General features: G+C 41.1%; 1 protein-coding gene across 1 annotated transcript; it reads right to left on the bottom strand.

The window, feature by feature from the left end:
• Nucleotides 1-274: 274 nt before the first annotated feature.
• Nucleotides 275-5,581, bottom strand: LOC121711188. The gene is made up of 9 exons (XM_042094550.1): nt 5,521-5,581; nt 3,111-3,374; nt 2,406-2,444; nt 2,214-2,249; nt 1,581-1,679; nt 1,458-1,480; nt 1,290-1,349; nt 940-1,014; nt 275-848 (listed from the first exon to the last, which is right to left on the bottom strand). Exons 1-9 carry the CDS (start codon nt 5,579-5,581, stop codon nt 609-611), a joined length of 897 nt encoding a protein of 298 aa, XP_041950484.1. The 3' UTR covers nt 275-608.
• Between the last annotated feature and the right edge of the window lie 17,470 nt (nt 5,582-23,051).

Genomic DNA, 23,051 nt, shown 5'->3' with positions numbered 1-23,051 from the left:
TGGGCGGCGGTCATATTTTGTACCGCTCTGCGGTACATCTAGTTGTTATAATTATTCTGTTAAATTCTATTTAGTTCATTAATTATATTGTTTGATTTTACTGTAAACTGTTCATGTTATCGCTTATTGGTGTCATTATCAGTCACTTTGTGCAAATACATCTGCTAAATACCAGAAACATAAACAAATAATAGGCAGTTGGTGAACATGAATGAACCGGTCACGCCCTATGGGCCTATGACCAGGATATGCGGTCGTTCAAGCAGTAAAAAAATATTTTAATATAATCAATGTCGCACCAACAGAGAGTCAGCTGCAGTGGTAGCTTGCGATAAACACAGAGAAGACTGGGTCCAAAGACTAGAGTCTAGTCCAGTAAATCCACAGAATATAAAACCGTAACCATTTAAAACCAGTTCTGGTTTTCTCAAACACTGCACACACAGGGAAATGTAAGACATAGGTTTTGGTATCTGGTTTTCTCAAACACTGCACACACACAGGGAAATGTAACTCCCATAAGACATAGGTGTGTGTGTCTGTATATCTGTCTATCAATCTATCTGTCTGTCTGTCTGTGTGTGTGTATGTGTCAGTGTGACTCTGTGTTAATGTTGTATCATGGCATCCTTCTGGGTCGTTGCATACACAGTATCAGGGCCCACTGTTCTGCTGCTGTGCAGCTTAATGGCGCTGTAGGTCACAGTGTCCTCAGAGTCCATCTTAGCATTGGTCCGGTTCTGCTTATGGTTCTGCTTCTGGACATCTGTGCACACAGCATCAGGGTCCACTACTCTGCTTCTGAAATGCTCTATGGCGCTGTAGGTCACAGTGTCCTTAGACTGCTTCTGTAAACAAACAAACAAACACACAAACGTATCACCCCACACTGAGGTGCATGAACATGAGGATAAACAAACATGATGAGTAATGACTCACTGCAGAAGGCCCAGCTGGAGTTGGGTTGAGGTGCTGCAAGGCTGCATAGTGCAGATCAGCTCCTTCCTCTTCCTCCTGTACAGAAAACCGATACATTACCATTGATTTGGCAACAAGATCAATCATAAGTTAAATGGGAATCAGATTATTAGCAGATAGTCAACCTCAGAAGCACAGTCAGACCATTATTTTACTTCCATGGTCATCAGTACAAATTGCCTATAAACTGGCCAATAGCTCTTGGCCTGTGTTGAATGTATGCACGGTTAATATATGTTAAATGTATGCACTGTTAATATATTATTGTGTTGAATGCATGCACTGTTAGTATATTATTGTTTTATGTTTACTGAGGGGACTGGTGGCAGAGCAGACTGGATGGCGGAATGGATTAATGAAACGCTTTGACTCTGTGAAAAAAAAAACAATGGCTCGAATTACATAGAATACCATAAACAAACAAACAAACAATACTCAACAGTCATAATTTGAAGTGCATCAAAAAAAAAACATCTCACCGATCTGTGTTCTTTTCTTGCATCTGCAATATAAACATAAATATTGTAGCTGTGTAATGCACATAATTATATTAAATGGCCATACTAAGGGTGGCTGTGTTTCTTGTGATCTACAGTACTCACTTGTCCTTCTCTTGTGTATCACCACAACCACCAGCAGTGCAGCAGACAGCAGAGAAACAGAGGCGGCAACTCCAGCAATCAGAACAACATCTGGGAAGACTGGGGGGGGGGGGGGTGCAGATAGCACAGCAGATAACTACATTTTTTAGAGAAATCTTGCAAATGTGGATTTACAAATCAACAAATAAAAGACAGATTTCATGTGAACTATAAGCTGTCGGTTCATGTTTTAGCTGCTTGAGCAAAGAACACATGAGTTGTCCTGTATCATTCAAAGAACACATGAGTTGTCCTGTACTGTATCTTTCAAAGAACACATGAGTTGTCCTGTATCACTCAAACAACACATGAGTTGTCCTGTATCATTCAAACAACACATGAGTTGTCCTGTATCACTCAAAGAACACATGAGTTGTCCTGTATCATTCAAACAACACATGAGTTGTCCTGTATCATTCAAACAACACATGAGTTGTCCTGTATCATTCAAAGAACACATGAGTTGTCCTGTATCATTCAAGTTTCCCAAATCATCCTTCTGTTCTCAGTGCCACCCTCCGTCTCCTCCACCCCACCCATCTGGGCCTTGATTGGTTGTCCAGGGGATTGGTGTCTCACCTGATGGTGTCTCACCTGATGAGGTAGTAGAGCTTGCAGTCGAGTCTGGAACTGAGTGAGAGGAAGATCAAGCAGAAATTGCATTGATATGAGTTCCCTTAAATGAATAACATCATCAGTATCAAAGGAAACTACAGTATATGATCATGACATGTTTATCACATCCAGACAGGAAATAGATTGAATATTGGTTTGTCATGGCCTTACCTGATGAGTCTGTAAGGGATGCTGGAGTGGAGTCTGGTACTGATGAAGATCAGACAGAATTAATTTGAGTTTTCACAAAATGCATTGGAAACACAGGTATGTTATTACTCAGGTGATGAAATGGTAAGCTATGTACTGTACATAAAAAAAATAAACTTAAAGGATAATTCCGGTGTGATATTGACCTAAAGTGTGTTGAAACATGATAGTGAGTGTGAACGTATGTCTCATAGCTCACCTCGGCTTGTCCCCTGCACTCAGAAATCTGCCGCTAGTTAGCCAATGCTACCAACAGTGTTTCGTTGTGGTGCCTCGGGCATCGGCCTAGCCATGCAAATAATGTCTAGTTTTAAATGTCAAGGACCTCGGAAGTCTACCAATGAAGTATGGAGCTACTTTGAGCCTCGTAAATGGTGTAAAACAGTGATTTATTTGCATGGCTAGGCCGATGCCCGAGGCATCACAACGAAACACTGCTGGTAGCATTGGCTAACTAGCGCCAGATTTCTGAGTGTAGGGGACAAGCTGAGTTGAGCTATGAGACATACGTTCACACTCGGTATCATGTTTCAAGACACTTTAGGTCAAAATCACACCGGAATTATCCTTTAATAAAAATAATAATATTTGCCTTCACAAAACATGTTGAAAAATGTAATATTTGTGTGTTTGCGGGTTATATAAAAGTGTCTCATCATCACTGACCTTTAACTCTAATGGTGTAGGTGGCAGAGGTCCGAACATGCCCTCGTGCAGTTATCTGGCATCTCCAAGTCCTCTGAGTGTGAGTGGTGTTTGGATCTCTGAGCTCCACGGTTAGCTGGATCTTACAGCGTGCTCGGTCATTACTGTTGTTCTTTAGCTCTTTCCCTCCCTCATCCAGCACGCTCAGATGAATTTCGTAATCATGACCTTCTGCATGACACCAAAAGGGTTCAGGATGCAGTGGAGAGTCACAGTACTGCCTGCCTCCATCTCAGTCTCTCTGGAGGAAGCAAAGACTGCAGGAGGAAATGACATCATCAGTTTACGGCCTGTTAATGTCAATAACATGAATAAACCTAAATTTAATTCCAACCATGTACAGTAAGCTTGTTGCAGTGATTATTTAAAATTGTATCCAGGGTGTAATAAGCGTTAATTCTTCTCAAAGACTTGGTTACGGAGTTTCAGAAAAGTAAACCCACCATAAAGAACAGTCAGGCGAACTACAGGTTGTGTTCTACTTTCTCTCAAGTACTGTTGGCAGGTGTAGTCTCCAGCATCCTCAGGTGTGACATCAGTGATGTGGAGAGAACAGTTAGGGAGCAAACTCACTCTATGTGTAGCTACAGCAGGTTGGATATTTCCATATTCAACCAACTGTGTTCCAGTGCTATTAGTCCATCTAGTGGAGGAGCATCCAGGACCAACCACTTTATCACAGGGCAGACTAGCTGCTCCACCTGCACTGGAGAACACTGTGGGGGGGCGGTGCCCTCGGACACCTGGGGACGAGATCACATAAGTCACTGGCAAAGATTAAGTACAGGTCCAATTATTCTTGATACAGGTCCAATAATTCTTTAAGCAAGACAAATAGACACTATTTGGCTCCTTGTATTGGTACCAGTAGGGTACTGGGTTGTCACTAGTGCTTTATGTGTTGTCATCTGTATGAGGAGCATAACAAGTGAGGAACAGAGTTAGTTAGTTATGCTTGGTTGTCACATTTACTAAACCACAAAACATGGAATTGCATTTTGCACACAATGTTATTACATTGAACTGACATAATTTGCCAAGTGCCAACGCAACGGATTTATCCAGCACAACCATGTAAGATGAATGTGAAACCAGGAAGGGGAAATGATCACATGGGATCCCTTGGTGAAACCAGGAAGAGGAAATGATCACATGGGATCCCATGGTGTCACCGCTTTATTGTGTTCCGATGAGCCTTTGCAAGAATACTGAGATAATCAAGCAACTATCAGTGTTGCCAAAAGTGTTCTCACAGGTTTTCTTATTGTTAGTTATGTTCAGAGACCAATATAATTTGGAGCTGTGTTGAATCTTATGTTATGCTTTCAGATGCAATTCTTTGCTCCCACCATGAGTGCATTAGGTTTACAACTTCCACCTTACAGAAGTTATTAATGGTTCCATGTTACACATTACTAAATTTCCACAATGAATGCTTTTGAATACTGTGGCACAATGTTTCATCTCAAGACTTTGCAAATTATATTCTATTAACACTGGTGCTGCAATATTAATGACAACATCTGAATGCTATATACCCATAAGCCTCATCTGTATCACATAATCATATCGAAATGACATGTATATTTCTTGTTAACTTAAAACGTAATTTAAACAATTTCATTGGAATTCATTGTTAAAAATGCGTCATCTTGGCATGAATCAATTTTGAAAGAGAAAAGTAAAAGAGAACTGCTAAATTTATGTTAGACACTTAATTTATGTGCAACCGATGTACATATTAAAATTATGTAAATCAAATGGGTTATTTTTTTAGTGTATGACTGTTTTTGTACTTCTGTTGTCTGTGAAAGTGTAAACAGCCTTTGCTTTGTAGACAGAGTAATGAAAACTGCAACAGTCAGTTTGTGCTTCCCGCTGACAGGAGGAATTACTACAGTGTTACATGATTTTGTAATTAATACATTCATTTGGTAGCACATATTCCCTTTGAAATATGTTAAACTTGATGCCCCAATCTTTACACACATGTCCATTTTCCTTTGAAAATTAAACATGACCTCTGATTCTGACCCATGTCCAATGTCTGGTTTGTATCTCATCCACATTAAAGTTCATTGTAACTTTATCAGATAGATAGATAGATACTTTATTGATCCCCAAGGGGAAATTCAATAACATTTATAGTGTTGATTCCATGGTCACATTGGCCTGCATTTCACATTCAAATCTATTACAACCTTAGAAGAGCAGTAGTACTTAGTACAAGTAGTTGGTAGTAGCAGTAGTAGTTGGTAGTAGTAGTAGTTGGTAGTAGCAGCAGTAGTAGTAGTTGGTAGACGTGATAGGGAACACCAAGAGTAGTGCTGGTGGTTGCCGAGGTAACATTAGTTAGTTCCATGTAACTCACCCATGTGGTCCTGACTCAGGCATATCAGCAACACCATCAGAGCGCACTGGATGGACGCCATCTTCTCCTTTATCCTCCTGTTTCACTTTTACTCTGAGTGCATCACTGAAGTAAAAGCTGTTGGTCACTCTCTCTTCTTTATTCAGGCACTCTGTGCTTCCTTAAAAGGCAGCATGCTGATGTGTGGTTAAGAAGGCCTGTGCTATTTCTTCCTGTACACGGTGAAAGGTTTTGGCCACTTCTGGTCTTCGACAGGGCTTTTAGAAACTCATGAAAAACAGACGTTTGTTTTAATGCTTTATAGCTATTATGATAAAGACTTTAGCACCTCCCATGATCATCTGTGGTGCCTGGACTTCTGCACTGATTTCAGTGCAGATTTTTCCATCTTCCAAGACTATCCAATATTCCTTTGTTGAATGAATAGGTTATAGAGAGCTGCCAATCTGTTTTACATACCTTCCCTTCTAACTTGAGAGAATTCATTTTGTTCCATTACTAATATCTTAAATTGTGTATATTTACACAGATTTTTGCACTTTTATTGAAATAATGTATATGTATATCATTAATTGAAGTCATCAAAACATCACAATCAACTGAAATAACACCAGACATACTTAGGGTTACTTCAGATTTAATAGGCTAGCAGATATTTTCAGAGTGGAATGGAGGACTCATGGTGTCATTGAAACAGTCATGACACATTTATTACACATGAAGTAAATAGCCACATCCCCCTGCACTCTTACTTGCGCAAACAAAAATAAGATACGCCACAAAGGGCCACCAAAGAGCAGATACTGTGCTAAACAGTTTTTATTTACATATGCACATTATGACCAGATTCCACACTAGTTGCAGAACTATTTACCACAAACACAAGACAGCCTCTACTACACCCTTACTGAAAAGGGTGTTTATGATGTTTATCTTACAACACCATATTGTATTATGTTATTGTTGTTGTAGTGGCTATTACGCATGTTTTTCACCAGTCTGGCTGGACGCTTCAAAAAATGATTGTTACTTTTCCATCTAAGGTCTTTGAATGAGATATGATATTTTCACCATTCAAAAGTTTGGAGACACTTCGAAATGTCTATGTTTTCATCATTAATGTTGTAAATGACTGTTGTAGAAAGAAATGCCTGATCTTTAATGGAAAATCTACATTGCCCATTATTAGCAGACATTCATCCAATGTTCCATAGACACATTCTGTTTACTAATCTGATATCATTTCAAAAGGCTAACTGTTTTGATTTCTCCTCCATCTATCTACCCATGTCCTTGATTGCCTAGCCTTTCTGCCCCCACCCCACCCCCATCCCCAACACACACACAAAAAAAACACACACACTTACATCATCACTGTCATCACCTCACATACATACAGCACACTGCTTGCTACAGTAAGCCTCCTCTACATACTTGCTGCACACTGCCCCCCCCCCCCCCCCCCTCCCTACATACACAGCACATGGTCTTCAGGATCTTCTCCAACACACATCCTCTACATACTTACAGCACACTGCCCCCACCTACCCACACACACACTACACACACACACACACAGTCACTGCTCCACTCCCCTCCCGCCCACACACACATCTTCACTGTCATCACTCACATACATCATACATATACTCTGCTTGCAATAGTAAGTCCCTTCACCATACTTGCAGTACACTGCCCCCCCCCCCCCCTCCCCTACATACACAGCACATTATTTCATCAGGAAGCTTCTCCAACACACATCCCCAACATACTTACAGCACACTGACCCCCCCCCCCCCACCCAATACACAGCACATTGTCTCATGAGGAAGCTTCTCCAACACACATATTGCACACTGCCCTCTCCCCACATACACAGCACACTATCCCATCTCCCCTGTCATCCCCCCAACACACACACCAAGACCCCTGGCAGTTGGGTTAGCCCCTTGAGCCGTGGATCTGCCCAAGGTTTCTTCCTTGGTAAGGGAGTTTTTCCTTGCCCCTGTTGCTCTTGGGTGCTCCTTGTTGGTGCCCCCCGCCCAATCCCAATCCTCCCCCCCCCCCATAAATGCACAAATAGGCTGACACCAGACATAATTTCACTGCATTTCTTACTTCCAGTAACTATATGCATGTGACAATAAACTTCCTTGTATCCTTGTGTCCTTGAGAAACCATTGGAGAACCATGCAACTGATCTCAGCTGGTATTCTGTCTACAATGGAGTGGAATGGAAATGGAATGGACACCAAACTTTTGAATGGTAGAGTACATACAGTACCCTCCAGAACCATTGCCACCTTTGGTAAAGTTAAAGAAATATAGGTATAAAAAAAATAATCTTTTGACGATTTATTGTACTCTCACAATGAAAACAATGAGGAAAAATCCACCCTTGAAGGGAAGGAAAATTTATTCTGAGAAAAATAAAATGAAAAATGAATAATTCATAAAATAATTAACAAAAACATGTATTAAAGACATTAAACTTCCCCTTTAAGGCTACAGAGGCCTTTCATGCAGCTGATTTCAGCCATACACAGGAAAGGTGTTAAATTCCTTGTGCTAGAGGTAGGGGAAGTCCCACAGTGGGCGATCAACTACCAAGCCTGTTTCACATTACACAGCATGACACAAGATTCAGCGACCATGCACAACTGGCAGTCACAGTCTCCAGCTTCTGAGATCAATATCAAATATTTGTCTGTGTTGGGGTTTTTTTTCAAAGGAACTTACAAATGTTTATGGGTTAACAATGCTTGACATTTAGCAGGACGGTGAATGGATGGCATACGAATATGTCAAAGGAGAAATAGTATCTCATCTATCTAGTTTTGTTTCTATGTTTCAAGAAAACTCAAGAGTTTGTCATGAGAAAGACCTGAACACGATACAGTGAATTGACAACATGCTGTCTCTAACAACATGGGAGAAGATACTACTAGATATTGAGATGCTTAGAAATGACTTTAGTAGCAACTTATTTCCACAATTTGGTGGGTCATTTTCACACTGCTCTGGGCCTATAGCTGCCCACATGTTATGGTTACGCATGCAACGTTGGCTCCTTATAACTCACACATGTGATCCTGACACAGGCTGAACACCAACACTATCAGAAGAGGGTGGTCGCCATCTTGCCAAATGTGGACTCGTTGTCTTCTCTGTCTTCTGTCTCTATGTGTGTGTATGTTTGTGTGTACAAAGCTGTTAACTGAGTGACTCCAGGTTGAGTATCAGGCTCCCTTCTGTGTGTGTTTCTTCCTCTACATTCAGCTATGTGGTTAGTGAGGTAAGTTAGTATATATATGTGTGTGTGTGTGTGTGTGTGTGTGTGATAGGTGATTGTGTGTGATGAGAGTGAGAGTCACCTCCTACTCTGTTTCTATTTCCTCGAGCATTGTTTGTTCTTATAGCAGCAAAACCACACATGCTACTGTCGCTGGGTCTGAAATAATCTCTCAGTAGTATCTGTCTACTAGCCTTCATGTGCCTACATAAGGAGTAATGTGTGTGTGTGTGTGGTGTGTGTGTGCGTGTGTGTGCGTGCGAGTGTGTGAGAGAAAGTGTGTGTGTGTGTGAGAGAAAGTGTGTGTGTGAGAGAGAGTCTGTGTGTGTTTGTGTGACTACAGCGATTACGTTAGTTCCATGTAACTCCCATAGACAGTAAAAGAAATGGACGAACAGACTCCGTCGTTGTCAATGGGAGGGCACTGAGTCAAATAGAACGATTTTTCAGTTGGTCCCCCCAGTACTGTGCAGACTCACACTTAACTTCGTGACGTTAGTCATCGAACTGAATCTTGTAACTCATATGATAGATACACAGAAATTCTTCTCACACTTCCTTCGCCTTCAAAGTCATCAAAGTTAAACATTTATTTATGTATTATTATTAATATCATCCTCACCAAGTCGTGTTAATGTTGAAGCTACCATACGTGATCATCTTCAAAAACAGTCATGCTAAAACAAAACAAAAAAGTTATAGCCTTGAAGCTAATCTTCTTTCCACTTTTCCGACCTACGATCAATCCATCGAAAACCTCTGAAATGATTAGTGCCGTTTTTAAAAAAAAATTAGGTTTACTTTTTTTATTATTATTAGGTTGCCTCTGTGTAATGCTTTACCTTAACATACGGTCGTGTATGCTAGGTTTTGCTCATAGATATATCTATGGGTTTTGCTTATGAGTTACCGTCATAGACAGTAAGGTGGACTGAGCTTCTTATCCAAACAATACGGTTATCTCCCTACGGCGCGAAAGAGAGATTACGTCAAAGCTAGCTTCCCTCCAACCGAACAAGCTAACTATTCTTCTTATGGGTAACCAACGTTACGGACGAGGTAATGGAGTCTGTTTTGCCTTTGTAGTGTTTATGTAGATTACACAGAAGCTACAATATCGGCACAGGATATATGTTATATGAAGTTATGGTATTTCAAAAAAATCCTAGAATGAATGGACTTCTATGGGAGTTAGCAGAGAGGTGGTCCCTCCAGCCTACGTCGATTCTTCTACTTCCGGGAATTCGCCTGCCCCCTTGGGTATGTAGCCACTTACTTTGTTACCACCATGTCTACATTACTGTTCTAAATGTCCTAGTTGTTCGTAGATAAATGTGATTTAATATAAACAGCACTCGCCACATTATATGATTACATGTAAAGAAATGGTATAAAACAGGAGTAGTCAGTGCATTGCCTTAGTTTTGTAATTGATTTAGTCGATTACCGAAAGTGACGCAAACTAATGTCAATGGACGCAAAAGGAGGTGTTGTTTTGGTCCCAAACTAAAATTTCATCATCATCCAAACATATGTAGCCGGATGGTTTTAGGACCCATTATAGTACAAAGTAACTCCAGGTAGAAATTGCCTGGGTGTGCTATAAACCATTGGTATGTATGCTACTATGCTAACACTAGCTATAAGCTCTCTGTGTTCCACTTTGCCTTCTTTGTTTTTTTAGTTGATTCATTTGATGTTTTGAACTTAATTGAATTTAAATGTATTTCTGTCTGAGTTCATTGAGTTGTGTGGGACGTTGGTAGCCTTCACATAGAGGGTCATATAGAGAGGCTTTTGCCCCCACAAAGAGAGTAGCGCAGCTTGACCAACGGTGGTAAATATAGACCCTGGAAAATACCAAATTTCTTTAAGACTACAGATATGTCATGTGTGTAAACAAGCAAGTGTGTACAGATATGTCATGTGTGTAAACAAGCAAGTGTGTCATGCTTGTTTATGCAGCTAATTTCAGACACACAGAAAAAGAGTGTAATTCCTTGTGCCACAGGTAGGGGATTTCCCACCGTGGCTGATGAACTACAATTACACAACATGACGCAAGATTCAGCAACAATGCACAACTGGCAGCCACAGTCGCCAACTTCTGAGATCAATATGTGGTTTCGTTTTTCAAGTTAACTTACACTATGTCCAACTACAACCAAACAAGCAGGATTTTATATATATAGAACTACCCAAGCCTCCTTCCTTAAGGACACATGTTAAAGGGTAACAGTCTTTCACATTTAGCAGGACAGTGAATGGATGGCAGACACATATGAAAGGAGAATAATGAAATAAATATTATAATAGTTTCTTATGAAATAGCTTTATTCCAAAATTGTATAAAGCGGTACAAACTACAGCGGCACATTGGTTGTATAATATTCATTAGAAATATGCTGTTGATCTATCAAAAGAGTACTTGAAATCTGAAAGAGCGTTACAACTCTATAAGCAGACTCTGTAATAGCTGCAGATCTATTAAGTCATACATAGTCACACTTAAAGGCACAGTCAGCAATTGTATGAGATTGTACACCACTTTAAGCCTAAAATAGTCTCTGTAGGCAGCCCTGTCTCCGAATACTGAAAACACAAACAAAATGGGGTCACCCAAACAATAACGAAACCCTGTGTGGAGTTTCTCTGGGAATACTGAAGGGAGGGAGGGGTGAGCTACCACTCTGGTGTGTTTCGTTTGGTCTGCTAATAAATGTATATATTAACAAAAACATTACAAAAACAAAAAAGAACTCTAATATCTCCTATTATGGAAAATTGAGCATCTATAAAAAGCAAGCCTTATCAACAACTGTCTGTGTGTTAGGAAAAGAGGATGACACATTTCACTCGCCCTGGCAAGAACACTAACTGTAAAAAGACGTGTGAGAGAGCTCTCCCACAATCGCATGCAACCATAAAGCACATGTCAGTGGATGTGATGTGCGTCTGTGTTAATCCATAAAGCACATGTGTTTATGTCAGTCTATGTGATGTGCGTCTGTGTTAATCCATAAAGCACATGTGTTTATGTCAGTGGATGTGATGTGCGCCTGCGTTAATCCATAAAGCACATGTGTTCATGTCAGTGGATGTGATGTGCGCCTGCGTTAATCCATAAAGCACATGTGTTCATGTCAGTGGATGTGATGTGCGCCTGCATTAATCCATAAAGCACATGTGTTTATGTCATTGGATGTGATGTGCGTCTGCGTTAATCCATAAAGCACATGTGTTTATGTCAGTGGATGTGATGTGCGCCTGCGTTAATACTCTGGACGGCGGCATAAACAGCATTGGGGTCAGCTGGTCCTCCAGCTGGTCTGCTGCTGTTCTGGTCCTCACCAGCAGATAACTCCATGATGGTGCTGTAGGTCACAGTGTCCTCAGAATGCTTATGTAAACAAACAAACAAACAAACAAACAAACATATAAATAAACCAATAAACAAACACATCAACTTAGGCCAAGAAGTGTAAACGTGGAGATAAACAAAGATGATTAGTAGTGACTCACAGCAGAGAACGCAACTTGGGATGGACTGAGGTCTTGCAAGGTTGCATAGTGCAGATCAACTTCTTTTTCCTTCATACAAAAAAAGGGAGAGAGAGAGAGAGAGAGAGAGAGAGAGAAAGGGAGAGAGAGAGAGAGAGAGCAGTAGCGGATCTAGAGATGTTGTCTTGGTGTGGCAAAATTGTGGCATGAGGTTCCAGCAGGGGGGCTGAGGTTCTCGTCGGCAGGAAAAGTTTAATGTCAAGGTTCAGCAACTTTTAGAAATTATTTTTCTCAGAGTCAATATCAAGTTTCTCAGATTCAATATCAAGACTCACAATCAAGTTGTCTTGTCAAAATATTTGTATGTATTGAGTTAATAATCAAGAATATAGACACACTCTATGAAGTGTACAGAACAATAATAGGGTCACAATCCACCCTCCCATACCCCACCTCATCTCATCTCTAATGCCATATTTTAAATTTAAATGCCAGCCTTTTTGGTAATAAAAGTTTCCCAGATAAGAAGAAAAGAGAAAGTGTTGAATTTCACTTCATTTTGTTTTTCAAAACCATTAGTATGGCATTTGATATTCACCATTGAATGACCTCTGTGTATGAAATGTGCTATATAAATAAACTTGACTTGACTTGACTTGACTTGACCATTGTCTTGAATAAAATCAAGTATAGAACACTGTATGTAAATTGTGCAGAACAATAAGTATCAATTCATCCTCCTATACAGCCTCCTCTCTCTCTCTCTCAGTAGATGTAACTGTTGCATCTATTCTATCTCAGATAGATGTATATAATGCCAGTATATCATTAGCTTACTTTAAGTGAGGACTTCGGTAGTGGAACAGACCAGACAGCTGTGGCATTGGTCCTGTTTTGACGCTGTAGAAAAAAATGAGTTTCAGATTATATGCAAACTTAAGTAGAGTTGTGTCATAAATGGCAATATGTTTCTCATAAAGAAATAAAACCAGTGTCACGTGTACATTATTTTTGTGGAACAAATCATGAAAATGTTTATTACTCACTAATTTGTGCTCCCCTCCAGCATCTGGAATATAAACTAGATGTACCGCAGAGCGGTACAAAATATGACCGCCGCCCAGTCCAGCACATTTTTTCCACAAAAAGAAATCACGCTGAAAGGCCTATATGATTCTAACTATCTCACTAAATTGCATTATCCACACTCAATTCTCACTGGTATCTGCTAGACAACAAGTACCAAAACATGATTAGTTCATAGATTTCACATGTAAAATTCATTTTATACAACCCCACCTCCATCTTGCCTGTTCATAATTCTGAGAAATTCTTGATTGTTTGTGTTATGTTTATGTTATGTGTGTGGGTGTGTGTGTGTGTGTGTGCGTGCTTGTGTGTGTGCCTGCGTATGTGCCTGTGCATGCAAGCGTACATATGTCTACTGTGTGAGTATGTGTCATACGTATGATTACTGTGAATGTACTGTATGTGTGTGTGTGTGTATCTGTTTGTGCACATGTGTGCACATGAAATGGGTTAACATGACCCCTGGAGGCAAACATACGGAAAAAAATGGTCATCCTAGGCCCTACAGTTCTCAAGATATTCACAGAGAACTGTGTCTGCCCTACCCTCCTTTCGGGGGGTCCAGTCCAGCGGGGGGGCTAGTAAAAATGAGGTGTTGTAATTGAAGGTATCTTCAGATATTCTCGGGATATTCACAGAAAACTGTCTCCGGCCACCTACAGGCCAGTTGGTGTATAGTATAGTAACATAAATTAATTTATTGTGTGTCCCCCCATGAACGGAATTCCACAAAACTTGGCGTGCATACAGAGGGTGTCATAATGATCCTACACTTCCAATTTCGTGCAGTTTTGACTATGTTAGGTCACAGATACCTTCAATTACAACACCTCATTTTTACTTTTTTGTGTTTAACTAGGTGGCGCTATACATGAAATGAGTGGTTATGGAATGGGTTGACATGGCCCCTTGAGATCAACATACAAAAAAAAATGGTCCTCCTAAACCCTACGGTTTTCGAGATATTAACAGAAAACTGTGTCTGCCCTACCCTCCTTTCGGGGGGGGTGCAGTCCAGCGGTGGGGCTACAGATCAAAACTAAAAACGATGGTTTCATGCTATCCATGTGGGGTTACATGCCCACCAAGTTTCGTGTACCCCGGTCTTTCAGTGTCCAGGGAATCATTGACGTTAATTTGAGCATGCGAAAAAGAAAAAAAAAATAATAATAATCTGACTAAACCTATATGACCGCCGCTTCGCTGCGCGGCGATCATAATAAGATTAAATGATAGAATGTAGAATTATCGTATTTATAGTAAAGTTACCATAAAGTTGCCAGTGAAACACTCACTTGTCCTTCTCTTGTGCATCACCACAGTTATCATCAAAGCAGCAGCCAAAAGACCAACTGAGACACCAACTCCAGCTATCAGAGGAACATCTGACAGAACAAGATGTGGGTTTAATACCAACTATCAGAGGAACATCTGCCAGAACAAGGTGTGAGTTTAACACCAGCTATCAGAGGAACATCTGGCAGAACAAGGTGTGGGTTTAACACCAGCACTTACAGGACTTACAGCTGTCTCCTATATACATTCCCTTAAAACAGCTCCACATATGCACAAATAACTTTGTGTATTGAGTATATTACGAGGACAACTAAAAATCTGTCTCCTGAGTGAGCGAATGGCTTTAAAAGTGAATAGTGCGTTGCACAATTTGATTAATGTTAGAATGATTATCTGTGACTGAGGGAATTGTGGTCTTCATGCTGTACCTGATGGGCCTGAGTTTGGGGAGGCGGTGATGACTGTTGTCTTTGGGGGAGAAGAGGTTGTGACTTTATCACCTGTGTGATGAGACAGTGTGCATAAATATACTGTATAACTCATCACACACACATCATAGGAAATACAGACCATTTCAAATGTTGAGCCGTGCTATTATGAAGTTTTACTGCAAGACAGCTGGTGAGATCATTATTTGACAACTACATGTAAACATGAAGTAAAAGGTCATACACTCTTAGAACATTCCCTTAAAGGAGAATTCCGGTGTGATATTGACCTAAAGTGTATCGAAACATGATACCGAGTGTGAACGTATGTCTCATAGCCCATCTCGACTTGTCCCCTGCACTCCAAAATCTGGCGCTAGTTAGCCGATGCTACCAACAACTTTTTCAGTAGTGGTGCTTCGGCATCGGGCTAGCCATGCAAATAAATCACTGTTTTACACCCATTTACGAGGCTCAATGTATCTCCACACTTCATTGGTAGACTTCCTAGGGCCCTGACATTTAAAACGAGACATTGAGAACTTTGAAAAAGCACTGGTAGTTTACTTACAAGACGATTTATACAGACAGTATCTTCACGAAGTTTAACGTTTGCAGCCATCTTGAATTTTTTTCAAGATCTTGAAATCTTGAATGGCTAGCCCGATGCCGAAGCACCACTATTGAAAAAGATGTTGGTAGCATCGGCTAACTAGCGCCAGATTTTGGAGTGCAGGGGACAAGCCGAGATGGGCTATGAGACATACGTTCACACTCGGTATCATGTTTCGATACACTTTAGGTCAATATCACACCGGAATTCTCCTTTAAAACTGTTTCACATTCAGTATAAATTGAAGACATTTGTGTATTGAGTATATTACGAGGACAAGTTAACAAAACTTTACATACACAAAAAAGTTACCGGTACAAACTAAAAATCTATTATACAGACTTAATATATCCAATAAGTTTTACTTCAGTTAGTTTGACTGAATGCCTGAAAACAACAACAACAACAACAACAACAACAACTAAACCTACCCTGGAGAACAGCTAGAGCATCGTTTCCATGTTTTGGTCCACCCTCTCTTGGGTACTGCCGACAGGTGTATTGTCCAGCATCCTCAGGTGTGACATCAGTGATGTGGAGAGAACAGTCAGAGAGCAAACTCACTCTATGTGTCAGTCTTGCAGCCTCTTTGTTTAGATATTTAGATTTTTCTCCAAATTCAATTAGTGTATTCCATTTATAAAGCCATGTAGTAGAGGAGCAGTTGGGATACACAACGTTAGCACAGGGTAGAGTAGCTGTCCCACCCACTCTGGACGACACAGTGGGGGTGTTCCCTCGGACACCTGGGGGTGACATTGCATCAGTCAGAGTTAACACTGGAAACAATTAAACACTTCAATTACAAAATTCAATTCAGTTACAAAAATATGTGAGTTTGTTGCAGTATAGAGATGATAATGTAATGGTAGTTGTTTGTCACCTGTGCTACACTGTATAATGTTATACAGGAACAAATCCCTCTCTCTCTCTCTCTCTCTCACACACACACCACACACACACACACACACACACCACACACACACACACACACACCACACACACACACATAGAAAGAAAGGGAGAGAGAAAAAGAGATAGAAGGGGCAATGAGAGAGACAGGGAGACAGACTGTCCTCTTTTCATGCTTGTCTGTTTGTTAGGGGTAATAAGGTACAGGACGTTATGTTCAATACAGATGTTTACCGAATGTACCAAATGCAGTCTTTAACAGTAATCTACACTAACCAAACCGTGACTTCAAAACCGAGGGACACACTGAACCGTTACACTCGTTATATTTCCTGACACTGAGGCCGTCGGCCCGCCGGCCCACAGTTGCAAGGGTGTTTTTTCCGCTCACAGGCGCTAGGGGGAAGCGAGACAGCCACCATTCAACCCGAAAAAAGTCATATAACCATTCAAATGACTCTGAAGCTGTTAAATGAAGGTAAATTAAGTGAAAAAACTTGCATATTAAGCTAAAAAACCTGCATAGTGTGCCTTTAAAATCTGGATTGTATTTGTAGTAAATGCATAATATTAAAATCCATTGTAATGTTGTATTCAGAGACACTGAACAACACAATAAGTAATCTTTATCCCATCCATCTTGTTTTGTTTCTATGTTGCTTGAAAACTCAAAAGTTTGTCATGAGAAAGACCTAAACACAATTCAGTGAATTGACAACATCCTGCCTAACACACTGACAAGCTGCCATGTTCTTGGGTGAGAGAGTACATAGATATAGATAAAAAATGACCCACCAAATTAGCGTGGTATGCTGAGATTTACTGAGCTTTATTAACTGATTTCCACACTGCTCTAGGCCTATAGTACATGATGTCTTAATGGCCAAGTCAAAAAGTTAGTCAGCCTACATGTAATGATAATGTAGAGAATGGAGCACCACTGTTTATACAAGTGGTTACCAAGGTAACGTTAGCTCCAACTCACCCATGTGGTCCTGACTCACAGGGGATGGAGGCCATCGTTTGTAGACTCGTCCTCTTCTCTGTCTTCTGTCTGTGTGTCGAGTGTCAGGCTCCCTTCTGTGTGTGTTTCTAAATGCAGCTATGTGGTGAGTCAGATGAGTGTGTGTGTGTGTGTGTGTGTATACATACTTTTTTGATCCCGTGAGGGAAATTTGGTCTCTGCATTTAACCCAATCGGTGAATTAGTGAAACACAAACAGCACACAGTGAACACACAGTGAGGTGAAGCACACACTAATCCCAGCACAGTGAGCTGCCTACATCAACAGCGGCGCCCGGGGAGCAGTGAGGGGTTAGGTGCCTTGCTCAAGGGCACTTCAGCCGCGGCGCACTGGTCGGGGCTCGAACCGGCAACCCTCCGGTTACAAGTCCAGAGTGCTAACCAGTGGGCCACGGCTGTGTGTGTGTGTGTACATGCGTGCATACACACTTTGTGAAACAGGAATGAGTTATCTATTATCATCCTATGACCTCAGTTTGTTCAGGTCTTTCTTATGACAAACTCTTGAGTTTGTTTGAAGCATAGAAACAAAACAAGATACATGGGATAAAGACGTCTAATAGTCCTTTTACAGGAATGTGAGTTAAATGAGTTATTTATTACCATCCTATGACCTCAGTGTGTAGGTGTTGTGTGGGGTTGAGAGCGTCTGAGAAAAAGACACGACATATCCAGCTTTTTTTTTACACTACATGTGTTTTAGGTGTTAAAGTTTTTACGTGTGTGTGTGTGTGTGTGTGTGTCTGGCAGAATCAGACAGATCAGCAACACCATCAGAGCACAGGGAGTGGACTCAAGCCTCCAGACACGCAGTCAGCCTTCCTTCTGTGTGTGTTTCCTCCAAGTGCAGCTAAGTGTCATGAAGTGTGAATTGTGATGGAATTCAACTCCTGTTCCCCCACTGGGTTTTGAGACACCTTTACACCAACATAAGATCAGCACCAAAACCCCCCTGGAGGCTGGTGTCTCAGGAGGACCTGCTCAATCATCTACGTGTGAATCTTCTCCTCGTTTATCACACAGTGGTGCTCGGCCAACATTAATGGTGTCTGTGTAGAGAGGTCACCCTCCTCTACATTAATGGTGTCTGTGTAGAGACGTCACCCCCCTCTACATGGTGTCTGTGTAGAGACGTCACCCCCCTCTACAAGATGTCTGTGTAGAGACGTCACCCTCCTACATTAATGGTGTCTGTGTAGAGACGTCACCCTCCTCTACATTAATGGTGTCTGTGTAGAGACGTCACCCTCCTCTACATTAATGGTGTCTGTGTAGAGACGTCACCCTCCTCTACATTAATGGTGTCTGTGTAGAGACGTCACCCCCCTCTACATGGTGTCTGTGTAGAGACGTCACCCTCCTCTACATTAATGGTGTCTGTGTAGAGACGTCACCCCCCTCTACATGGTGTCTGTGTAGAGACGTCACCCCCCTCTACATGGTGTCTGTGTAGAGACGTCACCCTCCTCTACATTAATGGTGTCTGTGTATAGAATGTAAAAACTGGTCACACTGATGACAACTTAGGCCGAAACGCGTTTGTGTTAGTGGACATGGTTCAATAAAATATAAGCATTATGAGGAAAAAGCTTGGGAGTGCGGTTTTTCATGTTATTTTGACTCTCTCTGCTAAGCCTATAAATAAGGTATAGGCGCTAAAACAATAGGCATAGCAGAGAGAGAAACATCATCACAGACATTTTCACACCAATGTCACCATCTGTTTCACCTGTTGTCCTCTGGGAGGCGCTACAGGTGCATCAAATCCAGAACCAACAGACTCAGAAACAGCATCATCCCCAGGGCCAGAACCAAGCACTGCCACAAGAGTCCAAACACTGCCAGAGCATCATTCCATCCTGACTACATGCCTATTGTTTTAGCGCCTATACCTTATTTATTCTGTTTTATACACATCTGAGGTTTATAACGCATTAAGCACTTTAGCTTCCATGCGTGAATGTGGTATATCAGCTTCAAGCCTTGATGTCCTTTTTATGTTGCAAATGCACTTTAAATCTAATTGTTCAATGACAAATAAATGTTGATTCTGAAATAAAAAAATAAACAGCACCTTTTCAGATTGGTTTCTAGCTAATGGCCACTAATAGCCTCTGAACAGTCAAAGCTGAAGCCAGTAACATTATACATGGTCACTTAATAAACTGTGAGTTTTTCCATGTCCCAATGTATAATGTCACTGGCTTCAGTGAGTTTATAAGAAACTCATTTATTATTGTATTAATTTGGCGAAGGTCCTCCAAAATCATGTTTAATCAGTTTGACAAAATAGAGCCAACATGCAGATATTGCACACACACTTGTATGTATAAACATTTTTAATAAAACATGATTTTACATTTATGCATTTAGCAGATGCTTATCCAAAGCGGCTTACATGACATAATTAGGATTATTAAGATGCTATAATTTAAGAAAAGTACAATTACATTTGATATTCCATTCAATTAATTTTATTTGTCATCAAATTGCAATTCCCAAGCACAAAATGTAAAAAAAGTATAAAATGTATAAATATGCTGTTAAGTGCATAAATAAGCTGTACAATGCAAAGGTGTCCTAACTTCAGCTTTGAGGTAGACTGCAAGTAAGCTAATTTCCGTGTTCCTTTAAAGCACTGGCATTCTGCTGTAAGAGGCCATGCAGCTAGTATGTTGTGCAATCAGTAAACCTCTAGACTTGCTGGTGACAGACCATGCTAGCAGTGTGCCTCTCCTTCTGAGCCCTCAAGGTTATGGGTTCAAGCCCAGCATAGGAACTGTGCTGTACAGTAAACACAAGAATGCTTGATACACTTAGACCGATGCTATTTGTATTAGCTTCCACTCCCATTGTATTGGTTTTATTAAACAGTATGAGTAGATTTGTTTCAGATATGATAGGGACACCGTATTGATGGCCAAACAAAATATCCCAGTGCACGTACAAAAATGTTGCTCCAAAAAGCTCCAGATGACGTCAATGTCTGAATTTACTCACACAAAGTAGGCTACATGCCATGAAGTCATTTAAGTCAGTGGTTCCTGATCTTGCTTTGGAACACACAATTTCCCATGTTCATTAAGTCGCAACCCATATACATTTTTTTAGCGATCAAGCCAACAGATACGGTGAGCTATGGTGTGTGTGTGTGTGTGTGTGTGTGTGTGTGTGTGTGTGTGTGTGTGTGTTTGTGTGTGTGTGTGTGTGTGTGTGTGTCACTCTTTCTCACAGGTCTGCTTCCTCCTCCTCACTAAATGAACAGTTCCAATGAGCCCAGGCACACTCAGCACTTTGAGGAGGATGCTGTGTCTGATAAGAATCTCTGGAATACACAAATAAATACACGCACGCACACAAACACACACACGCATGCACATGCACATGCACACACACTCACACACACGCACATATACGGAGATGGTGGTGGTGCTGTTGCTGATGTGGTTGGTTCTGGGGCTGTCACTACAGGGATTCTAGTTGGTACCACTGCAAAAGTTTAAGAAGAGTGAAGTCTTGTCAGAAAAACCGCATTCTAATTCTCATACCATGTACATGGTGTATGTTTAACATACAATATATGACAAGCCCTTAATCACTGACCAGGCACTCTGATGGTGTGGGAGACAGAAGTCTGAACCCGCCCTCCTGCAGTCAGCTGGCAGGTCCAGGTCCTCTGAGTGTGACCAGGGTTTGGCGCTCTGAGCTCCATAGTCAGTGTGATGTGACAGGAAGATACTCTTCTAATCTGGAGGCTGTTGGTGTTCTGCAGCTCCACTCCTCCTTCACCCACCCAGCTCAGATCTCTTTTGAGCATTGCATTCTCACACGTATTATAGTCGGTGTGTAGGAGGCAGTGCAGAGTCACAACACCATTTGCCTCTGTCCTAGATAAGGAAACTACAAGACAAAAAGAAAATAAAGACATCCACTACTGCAGGTACGTATGGACCCTTTCAACAAGGTAAACAAAAACAATGCTTGAACGTTCTATTTGGGCCCCAATCTACTTCCTCTGCATTAAGATAACATATGGAATGTTAAAAAGGAAGTCTTGTGGGGCCAACTATGATGCTGATAATGGAACTCTCTTGAAAGGGTCCATTGAGAATTAAGCATAAATTAAGCATAAAAACATTTAACTAGCCTGAGTCAAGTCCAACCTGTACATGAAGTTGGATAAAAAAAACATCAAAACATCAACTTTTTCAGTGCCAAGAGAGTGGACTTTTCAATGCTCAAGGTTCCTCATATTCTGAGCTGGGAAATTCAGCCTTTTGCCATAATGCTCCCACATCCTGGGATAATCTTCAACGCACTGTAAACAACACGAACTCTCGGCATAACTGAACATTAGGACTACCCTCAATGAAAGTCCGAGAATAAATCAAGGTTAAATTAATAAATTAATTAATAAGTGAATGTCTGGCTGATCACACTTACTGGTCAGAACAGAGAGTTCAACCGTAGCATCGCCTCCAATTTGTCTTCCACCCTCATACTGCCGACAGGTGTATTGTCCAGCGTCCTCAGTGGTGACATCAGTGATGTGGAGAGAACAGTCAGGGAGGAGACTCAGTCTCTCAGCTCTGTCTGTGTTGTTTGGTCTGATCTTCCCCATGGTGACTTCCTCAACAAAAGCCTCTCTGTGACTGTTGTAGATCCATGTAGTAGATGAACACTTTGGGAATCTGTCCACCACATTAGCACAGGGCAGAGTGGCAGCCATCCTGCTTTGGGGAACACATATTGCTGCCCTCCAACACCTGAGAAGAGAATATAGAACACTCGCTATGGAAAAAACAAATACAATAAAAAAAATACTTTATGGAAACACTTTTCATTATAAATTCATCCTTTAGAGAGTTGTGACACATCAGATAATGGCCGGAGAATCAGGTCCTCTTTTTTGCCTGGTCTCACCTTGCAGTAGCAGCAGCACAGTCAGCAGTAGTCCCACTGTTAGGTTGTGCAGCTTTGCCATTTCCTCTGATCTCTGAGCTGGTGTGTGTCTACTCTGAGCCTCACACAGGTGATGATGAGAATGTATCTGCCCTTCATATATATATATATATATATCCTCATGACACATGACAAGGCTGCATCCTGAGTCTTTGCACACTGTCCTAATATGGTCAGAGTGTACCTTACTGTGGAAAGGACAACCAGGCGTGTGGTGTGTGTGTCTGGCACTGGAGAGCTAAAACTGAACTGTGCCTAATCTTCCATTTACACAGGAGCTGATGCTCTTTTACACCTCCAGTTAAAGACGCCTCTGTCCTGACATCCTGAGGGTCAGATAAGATGAAACATTGTGCCCACTCAGTACCTGAGAGTGCCTCAGGACATAGTTCATTGTTTAACTGCTCATTTCTG

The sequence above is a fragment of the Alosa sapidissima genome, chromosome 6, assembly GCF_018492685.1.
Source record: "Alosa sapidissima isolate fAloSap1 chromosome 6, fAloSap1.pri, whole genome shotgun sequence".
Classification (NCBI taxonomy): domain Eukaryota; kingdom Metazoa; phylum Chordata; class Actinopteri; order Clupeiformes; family Clupeidae; genus Alosa; species Alosa sapidissima.
This window is presented reverse-complemented; position numbering and strand designations above follow the sequence as displayed.